Source organism: Dendrobates tinctorius, unplaced genomic scaffold (assembly GCF_039654945.1).
Source record: "Dendrobates tinctorius isolate UK_male_01 unplaced genomic scaffold, ASM3965494v1 ptg000032l, whole genome shotgun sequence".
Lineage (NCBI taxonomy): Eukaryota > Metazoa > Chordata > Amphibia > Anura > Dendrobatidae > Dendrobates > Dendrobates tinctorius.
This window is the reverse complement of record NW_027361700.1, coordinates 1,367,341-1,384,735: the sequence shown is the minus strand read 5'-3', so window position 1 is coordinate 1,384,735 and position 17,395 is coordinate 1,367,341. Positions and strand designations below refer to the sequence as shown.

At 38.3% G+C, this 17,395-nt stretch overlaps 1 protein-coding gene across 2 annotated transcripts in view; it reads left to right on the top strand.

Moving 5' to 3' along the window:
* The first annotated feature begins 905 nt into the window (after window positions 1-905).
* The window catches only part of RAMP2 (receptor activity modifying protein 2), a 118,199-nt gene continuing 101,709 nt past the window's right edge, over window positions 906-17,395 (top strand). For both annotated transcript variants that reach the window (XM_073572306.1, XM_073572305.1), the window contains exon 1: window positions 906-1,059. In XM_073572306.1, the coding sequence (XP_073428407.1) occupies window positions 1,005-1,059 (55 nt within the window). In that variant the 5' untranslated portion in view covers window positions 906-1,004. The remainder of the gene's footprint in view (window positions 1,060-17,395) is intronic.

Below are 17,395 nucleotides of genomic sequence, written 5' to 3'. Positions count from 1 at the left end.
ACATTGATGACACTCTTGAAAAACAATGATGACAACGGTACCGATTTTTCACATGCGTGATTTATACGGATGTGTGAAGGAGACCTTACATGGTGTGCATGTTAGCATCTAGCATACATAGGACCAGAGGCAGACATACCATTGGTGCAACCTATGCAGCCACACAGAGTCTCAAGAGGTAAGAGGACCATTTCCAACACCAATGCAGGTGTAATTGTGCAAATGATGAGCTACTGGACTGCAGGGGACACATATACTGTTTTTCACATTAGCCCTCTTCGGTTTGTGCCCTCCATCTCCAACAACTACATGTCATCTATGTGCAAATTTTATAAGTTATCGCTACTGATCACCACAGTGCCCGAGAGTTTTGGAACATTCCTGAAAAAGTTGAACTTCCATCCTGGATTGAAATTGGACTTTACGGTTTCAGCCACAAAATCTCTTGAAGAACAACTATTCTAATGACAATTACCTCTCATGCAGAACATGTATCTACAAAATTTGGCTAAACAATGCATTGAAACAATGGCCAGGTGACATGAACACCATTGTGCTTCCAGAAAGATTTACCAATCTTTATTTTACCAAATGTAAGTCATATTTGAAGGGATACAAGCCATCCCGAAACTTGTTTAGGAAATAGATGATTAGATAAATCTGTTTGCACTGGTTTGGCTCAGGCAGAAGACTTTGATAAATCAGCCTCTCTGCTCCCTAATATTTAACACAGATGCTGAGGCACAGCCACGACAGTAACTGACAAGGTTACATTGAACTGTTATAAACTTCTAGTGCAGAAAGCCCCCTTTTTTGCACGTCACGTCATATATGTTCGGTGACGGGTCTCCCGGTGGGAGGTCTGTTTCTAAGGCAGTGCTGAGTAATCTCATTATTTACACGAATTCTGTATTTGTTCAGGAAAAGGCTCCGCTTCCTGAAATTCTGTTCTCGCTTAATTCCCACTCAGCTGCTTGTGCTGTTTTAATAAGCTCAGAGAGAGGATGGAGAGTACGATTCTGTGCATGCTAACAAGCACGCTGTGTCTGTTCACTTGGGGTAAGCTTGTCCCTGCCTTGTCTCCATTTCCATTTAGACATAGATTTCTCAGCACATCTGTTTAGTGTAACTTTTTTTTTTATTGCGTTTCTTGATCTCATTTCCTTGAAACTTGGATTCTAGGAAAAAACTATCTAAGAGAGCAACTTTAGGAAAGCATCTTTGCATTGTTATGCATTGTGTCCTACATGCATGCTGCAGCCTTCTTCTATTGTAATCCTCCACTTTGAAACTAGCAGATTTCTCAATAGAAAAAAAGCTGCAATTCAAACAGGTCTATTGGCGTTACTATCTTGTGGATAACGCTTCAGCTGCTGGAAGAGGTAAGCACCATGTTTTGTTGAACTATTGGAAAGTGTCATTTTTGCTCCAGGGGATTTTCCTTGTAGGAAGCGGCATGCGTTGTTGTTCTCCCAAGCTGGTAACCTCTTGCCGAAAAATCACAGAGCTGCTTTTAATTATAGTTGTTTAAAGACCATGTTTGCTTGATTGTATGAACTTGCATATGACAAATGGATTAGTGCATTTGTATGATCTTCTTTTCTTCCTACAGCCTTTTTTTTGGATTATGTAGGGTAAAGTTATCTCCATGAAGTGAGTGGGTCAATATATGGAAGAGTTATTTCTATGCAAAATATTAGGATTGAAGGTTGTTGGCTTTAAAGAAAAAGACCTATCTGTCCAAAGAGTCAAACTCATACAGTATGTCCAACTGATCAGAAAGTGCTAGACTGACTCTCTTATGAGAAACGCCCATGACTTTCTACTGCGAGTTGCACTTGTCTTTGTGGATCAACTTCAGATGTAGCATTTTATTACTGCTGATCTCTTTGATAAAGCAAATCCTAAGCTAACAGCATACATTACAAATGCTGCGTGTATCTTATAAACAGGAGGAGAAAGTTTTGGCTCTTTCAGACGCCCGGGATAATCGGTCTGATGTCGGATCGCAATGCACGGGCTGGCCGCACATTTCCTGACCCGAGCGAGACAGCCTCATATATTTCTATAGGAGATGAGCAACCAGTCCGTGCATTGCGATCTGACATCGGATCGAATTTCACGGACATCTGAAAGAGAGGCTCTGTTGACAACAGTGTTATGGCTTCCATTTATAATGCAGCCATGACAGCTATGGGCAACATAATTTGGATGTTTTTAAGGCTTGGAAAAGTCTCACAGACTATACTTTTCTTGCCATGAGCACAAACCCTGACAGAATAGCCAAAAAATGTACTATATACAGAAACGTAGATTTTTCATTGGATGCTTCTGAAAATTATTACTGTCCTATTATATTATTACAAACTTTATATACTTTAATTTTACCATGATCTATCTATATTTTCTGTACAGCTAAAAGTTTACAGTTATCCTCCTTTCTGCTATAGAGCTCCAATAACAGCAAATAATGATTTCATAATCTTTCATCTAAACCTGAATGATGACAACCATTATCTTCAGGGAATAGGCTAAGGTCTCTTTCCCTTGGCAATATTTAGATCAGTACATGTAGGCCAAAACTTGGACTTGAACCTACAGAAAGAAAGTAGAATTAACAGATTTGCACCTCTTCCACGTTTAGGACCTACTCCTAGTTTTGACTTATAAAGACTGATGCAAAATTTTAGCGAAAATACTACCTAAGTTAGAGGACACAAATTTTTATTTTGGTTTGAAATTGGTAATCATTATAATTCACTTAATATGTTCCAAAAACTGTATATACCGTACATTATTCACCACTTTACAGTAACCCTAAGATTATATCAAAACTTGTCCAATTGTCACCTCATGGCACTTCCAAAAACCATTTACAATATATAGCATGGTCACATATACCACTACTAAAAGAAGAGAACCATATATATATATATATATATATATATATATAAAAATAAGTGTTTTATTTTTTATTTATTCCTTCTAAAAAACATTTTTATAAAAGTGCCACATTAATATGACCACAACAATTACACCCCAAACAAAAGGGGGACACAGTCCACTGATATAATATTTATGAGACTAATCAGTAATTTTCCTTTATATAAAAACACAACCCTATAGGTTTATACATAGAATATACTGTTTTCCACTTTTTAATTAATTATAATTCTATGGTGATAAATAGCAATCTATATCATACAAGTGCCCAAAGCATCTCAGTAAGTCCCATACATCATCTCCATATATTAATCCTTTCAATTAAAAAACTATCCTATAGCCCAATTACACGGATTATGTATACATAATGTTCATCATAAAATAACATATGCAATTACCAGCATGTTACTTACTGCCTTAGTCTCAATTAGGATGTACAGTTGTGGCCAAAAGTATTGACACCCCTGCAATTCTGTCAGATAATACTCAGTTTCTTCCTGAAAATGATTGCAAACACAAATTCTTTGGTATTATTATCTTCATTTAATTTGTCTTAAATGAAAAAACACAAAAAGAATTGTCCTAAAGCCAAATTGGATATAATTCCACACCAAACATAAAAAAGAGGGTGGACAAAAATATTGGCACTGTTTGAAAAATCATGTGATGCTTCTCTACTTTGTGTAATTAACAGCACCTGTAAATTTCCTGTGGCACCTAACAGGTGTTGGCAATAACTAAATCACACTTGCAGCCAGTTGACATGGATTAAAGTTGACTCAACCTCTGTCCTGTGTCCTTGTGTGTACCACATTGAGCATGGAGAAAAGAAAGAAGACCAAAGAACTGTCGGAGGACTTGAGAAACCAAATTGTGAGGAAGCATGAGCAATCTCAAGGCTACATGTCCATCTCCAAAGACCTGAATGTTCCTGTGTCTACCATGCACAGTGTCATCAAGAAGTTTAAAGCCCATGGCACTGTGGCTAACCTCCCTAGATGTGGACGGAAAAGAAAAATTGACAAGAGATTTCAACACAAGATTGTGCGGATGTTGGATAAAGAACCTCGACTAACATCCAAACAAGTTCAAGCTGGCCTGCAGTCCGAGGGTACAACAGTGTCAACCCGTACTATCCGTCGGCGTCTGAATGAAAAGGGACTGTATGGTAGGAGACCCAGGAAGACCCCACTTCTTACCCCGAGACATAAAAAAGCCAGGCTGGAGTTTGCCAAAACTTACCTGAAAAAGCCTAAAACGTTTTGGAAGAATGTTCTCTGGTCAGATGAGACAAAAGTAGAGCTTTTTGGGCAAAGACATCAGCATAGAGTTTACAGGAGAAAAAAAGAGGCATTCAAAGAAAAGAGCACAGTCCCTACAGTCAAACATGGTGGAGGTTCCCTGATGTTTTGGGGTTGCTTTGCTGCCTCTGGCACTGGACTGCTTGACTGTGTGCATGGCATTATGAAGTCTGAAGACTACCAACAAATTTTGCAGCATAATGTAGGGCCCAGTGTGAGAAAGCTGGGTCTCCCTCAGAGGTCATGTGTCTTCCAGCAAGGACAATGACCCAAAACACACTTCAAAAAGCACTAGAAAATGGTTTGAGAGAAAGCACTGGAGACTTCTAAGGTGGCCAGCAATGAGTCCAGACCTGAATCCCATAGAACACCTGTGGAGAGATCTAAAAATGGCAGTTTGGAGAAGGCACCCTTCAAATATCATGGACCTGGAGCAGTTTGCCAAAGAAGAATGGTCTAAAATTCCAGCAGAGCATTGTAAGAAACTCATTGATGGTTACCGGAAGCGGCTGGTTGCAGTTATTTTGGCTAAAGGTTGTGCAACCAAGTATTAGGCTGAGGGTGCCAACACTTTTGTCTGGCCCATTTTTGGAGTTTTGTGTGAAATGATCAATGTTTTGCTTTTTGCTTCCATCTCTTTTGTGTTTTTTCATTTAAGACAAATTAAATGAAGATAATAATACCAAAGAATTTGTGTTTGCAATCATTTTCAGGAAGAAACTGAGTATTATCTGACAGAATTGCAGGGGTGTCAATACTTTTGGCCACAACTGTAAACAGTGGCCGTGCTCCCCTGTGCCCCGATGTGCGTTTCGGCCACTAGCTTCTTCCGGGGGCGTGACTACAGGGGTCTTAGCAGTGTTTAAATATCGTCCCGAGCCAACAAGATTAGTGTATCGTCATTCCTTGAAGTGCACCTTAATTCTCTGGCGTACGCGCTGGTATATCTCTTCCGGGTTGTCAAAACTACTTCCAGGCATCCGCTCTGTTTACTGCAGGACAGGACGCCTGCTAGTAACCATGGTAGCGCTGCCGGAAGTAAACCCAGAGCCGACCATGATGTGCGCTCAACCCGGCACCACTACAAAAAATGATCCCCTCATATCAGGGCATTTAGACCCATAAAAACAAAGTGAACACGTGCACTCATAATTAATAATACCGTGAAAAATAATAATATAATACATAACATAAGTGCTCAGTGCCCATTCAACATTATATGCTTATATAGAAATGTGAAAATAATAATATATATTATAATTAATTTTGATAAAGTGCCAACATAGATATATATTTATAAAAACTAAATATATAATGTGAGTGCAATAATTAATATACTGTACCCATATTTAAAGTGCTAAGATAAATTTGTAAATATATAACATAAATACAATAATTAATTTACACCACCCATAATTAAAGTGTAAAAATAAATTTATTTGTATCAAATAAATATGAATACCAGTGCCATGATTAATTTATATTACCCCTATTTATAATTAAAATGCCCATAGATATCTTCCTCCCCTGAAATCAGTATATCATGATACACTAATAAAGAAGGTCATTTTTGACATAAAAATCTCTAAAAACCTCTAAAAATCTAAAAATCTAAAAATCTCATAAAAACCTCTAAATTTTATACCTGATCTCAATTTATACAGTACACATCAATCTATATAGTAAATTATACATTCTAAATACTCCCATTTAACCACCCCACAATTATTCCTCAATTAATAAATAATTATTTATTTATATTCTTCTTCCACTTCTTTTTTACTTTTTGCTTTTTTTCATGTTCTTATTTTCTTATTTCTTCATATTAGATTCTTATTATCATTATTCATCTCCATCATGAGTATCCATCCCTATGGATAATTCGTGGCTGTGGTATTCATAGGTCTCATCCTAAAAAAAGGGGGGCTCCGGACCTCCTCCCATCGGATCATGACAAAAAAATCCAACTCTACATATAATATAAAAAAGTTAAAATTAATATATTAAAAACATTAACACCATATTTTAATTCTAAATTCCTCATTCATGAACCCAATCCCCATAAAAGATACCTCTTATATAGCTATTATAAAAAAGCTGAAAACCCTAAGGTTTCATTTAGACCATTTGGACTTAAAGTACCTAGGCGATAAATTCATCTGCTTTCGCATTGGGCCAGAATTTTACCCAAATCCCCACCCCGAGGTCCTAAATTAATCTGATCTATAGCTTTAACCACCAGACCTCTAGCATTAGAGTTATGATACCTCTTAAAATGTCTAGTTAGGGGTTTCATTGAAGTAACATCCTCACAATCCTTTGCCTTCTCTATGTCCCTGACATGTTCACGTGTTCTTATCTTAAGCTCCCTTGTGGTGAGCCCGATGTACACCTTTTGATAATGGACACTGCGCATGATAAATAACGCCCTGGGATTGACAGTCAAGACACTTTCGTATCTCAAATTTACGTGATCCATCAAAATTGCAAAAGGTTGTAGCTTTCTTATGATTGAAACACCCCTTGCACAGACCACAAGGGAAGAAACCTGGCATTCCCATATCAGGCTTTCTTGTTGAATTTTCAAAATGGCTATGAACCAAGGCATCCTTAAGAGTTCTTGATTTTTTAGCCACAAACGATGGTTGCTTTGGTAATATAGCCTTCAAAATTGGATCAATCTGCAATACCTCCCAGTGTCTCCCAATAATGTCCTTCAAATCGTTCGATTTGTTATTATATGTACTAATAAAACGTACTTGTTCCTTAGGTTCCTGTTTTTTAGAATGAAATGAACTATACAACAATTCATTACATGGAGTTTTTGAAGCTCTTAAATATCCTCGTTTGATCATTCTTTTACTGTATCCCCTTTCAGTAAATCTCCTCGTAAGGTCCATGGCTTGTTTTTGAAAAGAATCGTCATTTGAACATATTCTCTTAGCCCGTAGAAATTGTCCCACAGGGATCCCACGAATTGTGGAAATTGGATGAGAGGACTCTGCTGATAAAAAAGAATTGGTTGATGTTGCTTTTCGAAAAATATCCGTATTTATAAGACCATCCTGACCAATTTTCAATTTAATATCAAGGAAATCAGTTTCTCTTCCGCATTGAAACGTCAGCCTGATATTTTTATCATTGTTATTTAACTGCTGAATCAAATTACTTAATCCCTCCAACGGACCATTTCAAAAAAATAGTACATCATCAATATACCTCATCCAGTTATGGACATAGTCCATTTCCTGGATGAGGTAATTCTGAAATATCTCCCTCTCCCATGCACCCAAAAATAAATTCACATACGAGGGGGCACAAGAGGCCACCATAGCTGTGCCCTGTATTTGCAAGTAACAATCTCCATCAAAAATAAACACATTATGTGTTAATAGGAATTCCAATAAGACCATGATTAACTCAATCAAATTGATACTTATCGAGCTACTTTTAAGAAAGAATTCCACAGCTTTTAACCCATCTTGGTGACGAATAGATGTTTATAGGGACTCCACGTCCGCCGTAACAATTACGGTGTTCTCCTCTATATACAATTGATCAAGTCTTTGCAAGGCCGACGTGGTGTCCCTAATATACGATGGTAATTCGGTCGCCAATGGTTTCAGGAAATAATGATTTTTCCAATAAGCTCATAAGCTCAATAAGTCCATTATTGCCTGAAACGATTGAATGGCCTAGGGGGTCCATTGGATTCTTATGTATTTTTAGTATTAAATATAGGGTCGGGAGTTTTGGTTTGTTACTTCGAATTTCATCCAACAGCTTATTTGAAATGAGTCCCAGTAAAAAGGCTTTATCTAAAATATCCACCAAAGTACTTTGAAAAGTACGATACACTAATCTTGCTGGCTCGGGACGATATTTAAACACCGCCGAGACCCCTGTAGCCACGCCCCTGGAAGAAGCTAGTGTGCGAAACACGCATCAGGGCGCAGGGAAGCACGGCCACTGTTTACATCCTAATTGAGACTAAGGCAGTAAGTAACATGCTGGTAATTGCATATGTTATTTTATGATGAACATTATGTATACATAATCCGTGTAATTGGGCTATAGGATAGTTTTTTAATTGAAAGGATTAATATATGGAGATGATGTCTGGGATTTCATGAGATACTTTGGGCACTTGCATGATATAGATTGCCATTTATCACCATAGAATTATAATTAATTAAGAAGTGGAAAACGGTATATTCTATGTATAAGCCTATAGGGTTGTGTTTTTATATAAAGGAAAATTACTGATTAGTCTCATAAATATTATATCAGTGATCTGTGTCCCCCTATTGTTTGGCTATAATTGTTGTGATCATATTAATGTGGCATTTTTATATAAATTTTTTTTAAAAGGAATAAATAAAAAATAAGTGTTTAGTCATATATATGGTTCTCTTCTTTTAGTAGTGGTATATGTGACCATGCTATGTATTGTAAGTAACCCTAAGATGTAATACCCTTTTATCCACAGCAGAATAGATAGAACAATGAAGCATCAATCATTTGCTTTTATTACAGAATTTATCAAGATGGATTAATTAAATACAAGCATCACAAAGTCACAAAAACTTATCGTCTTCTTACAGAGCCTTTATTTTTATGGTCACAAACATCTCATTATGTAATTCTGCAGTACTAACATACAAACTGCAGACATTTAAAAAAAAAAAACAGGTAGTAGTAGCTAAAATGGGCACACCTGGCTTTAATGTGTCCACATAAATGCTGTTAAAATAGTTCCCCTCTGACAATTACACATAGTGATAATTTAACGAGGTTCTGAAAGACTGTAACCACATATGAAGGAGGAGGGATGGTTTTAGTTAGGAAAAAAGTGTACTTTTTTCGACACATTAGTAACTAGTAAGAGAGCCAGAAACCTGAATGTCATGTCAGAGCAATTTAGGCAAGAAATTGTGTCAAAAGGCTTCTTTCCTTATGAAATTGTGCCATGAGGCTGTATTGCAACCTGTGGGAGGTGGGGGATGGTAAATGGCGTTATGCTTTCCAAGTCCACTTTGCAAGTTTCTTGCTTTCCACTACTTTCCAAGTAAGCACATAGTTCAGTACAGTGCATAGTGCAGTGACATAGAAAAGTAGGATGAATACAGAGAAAGTGAGAAAAATTAGTTCAATGAGGATTAGATAAAAAAAAAACACCAGATATTCTTCAATTCCACCATATACTTTCTGTTACCATTTGGTATATAAATGGTCCCAAACAGAAAGGTATATAGAGTGGTCCTGCCCATATAGGAAGACATCATGGACTCCTGGTGATCACAATCTGAATTTAAATAAAATATTTAAAGTTAAAACTGCTGTAAATTTGTACTTACTTATTTGTTCCTTTAGAGCCTTTTAACCTCTTTACCCCCAAGGGTGGTTTGCATGTTAATGACCAGGCCAATTTTTAGGCTGTGTTCACACGTTGAGTTTTTTTTTGCGTTTTCGCTGCGATTTTAAACGCGCGGTTTTGCCTCAAAAATGCAAAAAAAAGCATCCCATGCAATCCTATGGCATTCTGCACATGTTGTGGATTTTTCCGCGGTGGAATTGCATCGCGGAAAAATACGCAGCATGTTCATTCTTTGTGAAGAATAGCGGGAAAATCCGCACACTTAGGAATGCATTGTTCTGCTTACTTTCCGCATGTGGCTGTGCCCACCATGCGAAAAGTAAGCAGAACATTTGCGGATGGTACCCACGGTCTGGGGGAGAGGAGATTCCCCTCCAGGCCCTGGGTACCATATCCCTGTAAAAAATAGAATTAAAATTAAAAAATCATAATATTCTCACCTTCCGATGTCCCTCGCGACGTCATCAGGCCTCAGCGATGCTCCCAGCAAGTCCCGTTACCAGTGAAGCATTGCGACAATGACCTCGCGAGACCGCGACGTCATCAAAAGTCATTGGCGCAATGCATCACTGGGAACGGGACCTGCCGAGAGCATCGCGAGGATCGGGGACGGAGCGCGGGACGTCGGAAGGTAAGAAAAACACGATTTTTTATTTTTTTTTATAATTTTTAACATTAGATCTTTTTACTACTGATGCTGCATAGGCAGCCTCAATAGTAAAAAGTTGGTCACACTCGTCAAACACTATGTTTGACGAGTGTGACCAACCCGTCAATCAGTTTTCCAAGCAATGCTATCTATAGATCGCATTACGCTTGCAAATCGCTAGTTTTTCCGTGGGAAATAGGGGGGGAATTAAAATGCGGCTTTCTCACATATTTCCCGCGGAATGGAATTCCGGAATTCCCGCGGAAGTTTCCTCGGCAATTCTGAAACGTGTTCACATAGCCTCAAAATTCTGACCACTGTCCCTTTATGAGGTAATAACTCTGGAACACTTCCATGGATCCCGGTGAGTCTGAGATTGTTTTTTTCATGACATATTGTACAGTACTTCATGATAGTGGTGAAAATTTTTTGATATGACTTGCATTTATTTGGGAAAAAAACAGAAATTTGGTGAAAATTTTGCAATTTTTCAACTTTTAATTTTCATGCCCTTAAATGACAGAAATATGTCACACAAAATACTTAATAATTAACATTTCCCACACGTCTACTTTACATCAGCACAATTTTGGAACCAAAATTTATTTTTGCCAGGAAGTTATAAGGGTTAAACGTTAAACAGCGGTTTATCATTTTTACAACATCATTTTTTTAGCGACCACATCACATTTGAAGTCACTTTGAGGGGTCTATATGATAGAAAATGCCCAAAAGTGACACCAGTCTAAAAACTGCACCACTCAAAGTGCTCAAAACTACATTCAAGATGTTTGTTAACCCTTGATGTGCGTCACAGGAATTTTTGGAATGTTTAAAAAAAATATACAATTAATTTTTTTCACAAAAAATTACTTCAGATCCAATTTTATTCACAAAAATGATCTTTTGCCCCCAATTTTTTATTTTCCCAAGGGTAACAGGAGAAATTGGACCCCAAAAGTTGTGAAATTTGTCCTGAGTGTGCTGATACCCCATATGTGGGGGTAAACCACTGTTTGGGCGCATGGCAGAGCTCAGAAGGGAAGGAGTGCCATTTTACTTTTTCAACGCAAAATTGGCTGGAATTAAGATCGGACGTAATGTCACGTTTGGAGAGCCCCTGATGTGTCTAAACAGTGGAAAACTCCCACAAATGACACCATTTTGGAAACTAGACCCCCTAGGGATCTTATCTAGATGTGTGATGAGCACTTTGAACCCCCAAGTGCTTCACAGAAGTTTATAACGTAGAGTCGTAAAAATAAAAAATCATATTTTTTCCACAAAAATGATCTTTTTGCCCCAATTTTTTTATTTTCCCAAGGGTAACAGAAGAAACTGGACCCCAAATGTTATTGTTCAAATTGTCTTAAGTATGCTAATACCCCATATGTGGGGGGTACACCACTGTTTGAGCACATGGCAGAGCTCAAAAGGCAAGGAATGCCAGATTTTACTGTTATGGTTTGCAGGTGCCATGACCCACTGGGAGAGCCCATGAGGAGCCAAAACAGCAGAACCTCCCATAAGTGACCCCATTCTACGAACTTCACTTCTCAATGAATTCATCTAGGGGTGCAGTGATCATATTGACACCATGGGTGTGTCACAGAATTTTATACCATTGGGCAGTGAGGACAAAATAACTACATTTTTACCACAAAAAATTTGTTTTAGTCAAAGATTTTACATTTTCACACAAGAAGTGGGTAAAAATGGTTACAAAATTTATCCCACAATTTCTAATAAACGTGGCAATACCCCATGTGTGACTGTACTGTGCTACTTAGCCATGCATAGAGACTTGGGAGGAACGGAGCGCTCTTTGCCTATTCAAGTGAATGGGTCTGTGCACATGTCCATTTTTTAATGTCAGCACGGGCCACAAAACATCCAGCACACTTGCATATGCATAATACACATGCATGTCATCCATGTGACACGCATCGGCACTGGGGAAGAAGCGTTACAGTAAGCGCTGTTCCCCAGTGCCGGGTGCTGAACACAGCTCTCATCATTCTCCCCTGCTCTGCCAGTGATCAGCACAAGCAGGGGAGAATGATGAGAGTAACATTTAAGTAATAAAAGAGACAGCAGTCGGCGGCTGATGGGACTATTATTCCCATCAGCCTACCTCTGCTGCTGCTAATAACAGTGACAGCAGGAGTGGCAGATGGGAGTATTCATCTGCCACTCCTACGCTGTAAATAAATATGGTAATTTAAAAAAAAAAACGGCGTGGGTTCCCCCCTATTTTTGATAACCAGCCAGACAAAACTCACAGCTGAGTGGTGGTATTCTCAAGCTGGTAAGCTGGTGGTGGGCTTGATGTCACTGGACAATACAAAGGTGACATCAACCCCACAAATATGAACCCCACTTGCCACTGCTACAGGGCAAGTGGGAAGAGAGAGGAAAAGCACCAGAATTGGCAAATCTAATAGATGTGCCTTTTCTGGGCAGCTGCGGACTGCTATTATTAGGCTGGGGGGTCAATATCCAGGTCCCCTTACCAGCCTGCAGGGGTAGGCTGATGGGAGTAATAGTCCCATCAGCCGTCGCCTGCTGTCTCTTTTATTGCATACATGTAACTCTCATCATTCTTCCCTGCTCGCGCCGATCGTCGGCAGAGCAGGGGAGAATGATGAGAGCTGTGTTCATCACCTGGTGCCGGAGAACAGCACTTACTGTAATACTTCTTTCCTGGTGTCCGTCCATGTGATACTGATGCGGCACACACTTGCCACAAGTGTGCCGCAAGTATTACACACACGGACACTGACATCTCCGGTACCTGAAATATCAGAACGTGTGAAAGAGGCGCTATAGAGGGTTTTTATGTTTGACTGCTGTCACACACTAAAAGATGCTTTTTACTGCAAAAAATAGTTCTTGCATCACCATATTTTGAGAGCTATAATTTTTCCATATTTTGGCCCACAGAGTCATGTGAGGTCTTGTTTTTTGCGGGACGAGTTGACATTTTTATTGGTACCATAAATGAACAAAAAACAGCAATTCATGAATTTCTTTTGAGGGGGCATTTATACCGTTTCCTGTGTGGTAAAATTGATAAGGCAGTTTTATTCTTCGGGTTAGTATGATTACAGCGATACCTCATTTATGTCTTTTTTTATGTTTTGGCACTTTTATACAATAAAAACTATTTTATATTAAAAAAAAATATTTTTGCATTGCTTTATTCTGAGAGCTATAACTTTTTTATTATTCCAGTAATGAAGCTGCATGGTGGCTTGTTTTTTGCGGGACAAGATGTTATTCCACCTTTTGTTCTGCGGTATGATGATAAAGCATTGTTTTTTGCCTTGATTTTTTTATGATGCTCACTAAAGGGGTTAACTAGTGGGACAGTTTTATAGGTCGGGTCGTTACAGACACGGTGATACCAAATATGTGTACTTTTATTGTTTAGATTTTTTTCCATTCAAATATTTAGTGATAGAATATATATTGATTTTATTATTCTTATTTTTTTAAATATTTTTGCAATTATTTTAATTTTTTTTTACTTTTTCCTGACTTTTTTACTTTTTACCACTATGGGACAATCATTTTTTGCAGGCTGATCGCTTCAATAGCATGCAGATGAAGCAGCATCTGCATGCTATAGATGTTGTCAGCACTGCACTGACACTGAGAGACTTCATGATCATGCACTGCGCATGACAGGAAGTTTCTTAGCTCTGGTGACCTGGATATCGCTATGATGACATCAGGTTACCATGGCAGTGATCAGGACCCTGCGTCACGCCGCAGGATCTCCGATCCAAAGGCAGAGAGGCTGTCAGCCCTCTGCCTGCTCTCGGAATGCTGCGATAATGTTCGATCGCAGCATTTCGGGGGTTAAAGTGCCGGGAGCGGTCTGTGACTGCCGTGTACGCAGCCGATCGCGATGACATACTATACGTCCATGGTCAGACAGGCTCAGGTCACATGGACAGTATAGTACGTCAGATGTTAGAAACATGCGATAAAGTCTCAAAATGCTTCCCAGTGTCCTTGTATAATACACTAGAGATTGGTATTATGGCTGCTTCTAGTACAATCACAATATAGGTCTCACAGATTAAAACCTTATGCAGTGATATTAAATTATTATGGAGAAACAGCAATTCTTACCGGCTGGAAAACAATAGAAACATTAGACTAACGCAAGTAAAAATGCAGCATAGGATTACAGACAATTATGTAAGGTACAATCAATCAGAAAAATTACGTTATCATATGCAATAGAAATAGTCAGTGGCTGAGACGTGTTCCATGTTATCATGTGCATCTCCTATGTATTGCATTGAGAAACCCTTCTAGAATGTCTTTCACACGTAGCATTTTTTAGGAAAAATGCAAAATAACTCTCTGGACAGATATTGAATATTGTTAAATGAAGTTATTTTCTATTGCCAAAGAAATCCAAGTACAGCGTTTAACTATTTACCACAACCCCAAAGACAATGAATGGCTAAAAAGACAACCATTGACAATGAATGGAGTAGAAGTTGAGCGCTCCTACACATTATTCAAGGCGGAGCTCAACAGAACCCAGTTACCAGCAACACAGGGTGATTCCCAGTGGTCAGACGTTAAGAGGTTATTAAGTCATCCTTTATCTTGTAGCGAGGGATAACTTTTGATTCTGGGAATAACCCATTAAATTCTCTAAAAAACATTGTATTTTTTACTTTGGTGTTTTTCTTGCACTTTTGGGGCAGTGGCATTTTTTCTTCAAATCTTTTTACCCTTTCTGATCAGCTTTTCACATGTACTCAGAGGGAAAAGTGTACAACAATGCCAAGTCCATCCAAAAAAAAACAGTAAGAGATTTAGTTCAAGGACCCTTCATGTGAAGCTGTGATGCAGTTACTTTACGGGAGTTGTCTGGGAGATTAACATTGAAGGCCTATTATTAATATAGGTCACCAATGTCTGATCAGTGGGGGTACAACATCCAGTATACCATAGCACAGCTCTGTCAACTGTATCGTGGCTCCAGCCAGGTACTGCATATCTACTCCCTGTTCAAATCAATAGGGGGTAGAAGTGCAGTATACAACAGCAGCCAATATTGCACTGCTCAGTTACGGAGCTGTGCTGCGCAGCTTCGCAATTGAGTAGTTCCAGCCACCACCAATACTGGGAACAGCTGATCGGCAGGAGCGTCGGGTGTTGCACCCCCACCAATCAGACATTGATGACTTATCCTAAGGTAGGTGGATAGCATTATTAATCTGCCTGGTGTTCGTGCTTAGCCAAACACTGCGGGGAGAAAATAGCATTTTTTTTCTGGTGACAGGTTCCCTTTAAATAAAGTATAGATGCATACATGCAAATTATTAAAAATAATATAATTCATAAAGAAACACATAGAATTAAAGGTGCTAAGTGCTTTACATTTACAGAGCCTCATACAAAAGATGCAAGGACTTCAGAAACAATGTCCTAATGTGGAAAACAAACCAAACATTTAAAGATTAAGCATTAAAATATAATTACACTACATCTGACGTCTAAATTTTATGCCTGCTACAAAGTTCCAACATAGAAATAATACAATATTATATTAAAACTGTATTAAATTTGCTTTTAATGCACCTCCTGAAAAGTTTCCAGAATGAGGTAGAGCAAATCAAATGTAACCTAAGGAACATGCCAAATTTGGCATTAGAGGCCCTTACAAATGATAAATTTAAGTTCTTAATATAATGAAATTCACCTGGCGATGTAATTACTGGAGAAATAAGGAGCAGATGAATAAAAACAAGAGGAAATCTCTTCCATGGGCTGCCAAGGGTAATAGCTTAAAGTGACTCAAATACACATTCAGGTTTGTAATTTTCTGATGATGAGAATCTCTCAACAGTAAGGAAAGCAATCCTTATATAGTGAAAAATATACAGAGAGCAGGAAGACAAAGACTTTCCCATCTAGGTCTGTATTGCCACAATCATCTAGACATCCATCATGTTGAAAGGGTTGATATAAATGTTCATCTTTGAGCTCACTTTACTCAAAAGTTTTAATACTGTAAACTGTAACTGATCAGAGTGCCTATATTACACTCCAGAACTTCTGCCGCCTCTGTGGGTTCAGTTTTTCTTTGAAGCTTCCTTCGGTGTTGATTTTGCCCTTTGTATTGTAAAACTGACAAACTATGAATTCGGCAATCTTCAGCATGTAAATGAGATTTTAAAATTATGTATTGTGTTATACATTGTTGCAGATTTTCAGTGTGGAAGAATTGTTGAAAACTTGTGATGCAGAATATATATCACAGGATTATATAGTATGCAAGTAAATAGTCAGTTTGTGTGACCCGTGATTGACACAATGACAATACTCTTGTGGTGCATTTACAATGGACCACCACTGGTTATTAAATTACCACTGATCTGCTACATAGAAGACAATCTGCAATCATCTGATACCCTGCTTAGACAGGTCAACCATGCTTCCTTGCACACAGAACAATCGTTAATACAATGGTTCTCTATTCATGGAATAACCTTGTTCACAGCAGCACATGTCCTGGGTATAGAGGATGATGTGCTGCCGAGAGCAATGATTTTTAAGCATCTTGAAAATCATTTCACCCGACAAATGAGCACTTTGCATATCTGTTTGGTGATTGTCAGCATGTTTAGGTCGTTTATCAGGAATGATTGTTTCCCAATAATAATTCCAGTTTAAATGTACCCTTAGGCTATGTTCACATATTATTAACACTAGATTTTTTGCCACTTTTCAAACATAAAAAACTTCTACACTTTATCAATCTAGTCTATATAACGGCACTGCATGCTGTCAGGATTCTCCATTGTAGTTGGTGAGAGCAATGTGTTTTTAACTTTTTTTATGTATGTCTACATTAAAGGAAATCTGTTAGCAGGTTTTTGCTATGTACATGTGCATCTCACAAAATTAGAATATCATCAAAAAGTTTATTTATTTCAGTACTTCAATACAAAAAGAGAAACTGCAGCAATGCGGCGTGGCATGGAGGCGATCAGCCTGTGGCACTGCTGAGGTGTTATGTTATGGAAACCCATGTTGCTTTGATAGCAGCCTTCCTCTCCTCTGCATTGTTGGGTCTGGTGTCTCTCATCTTCC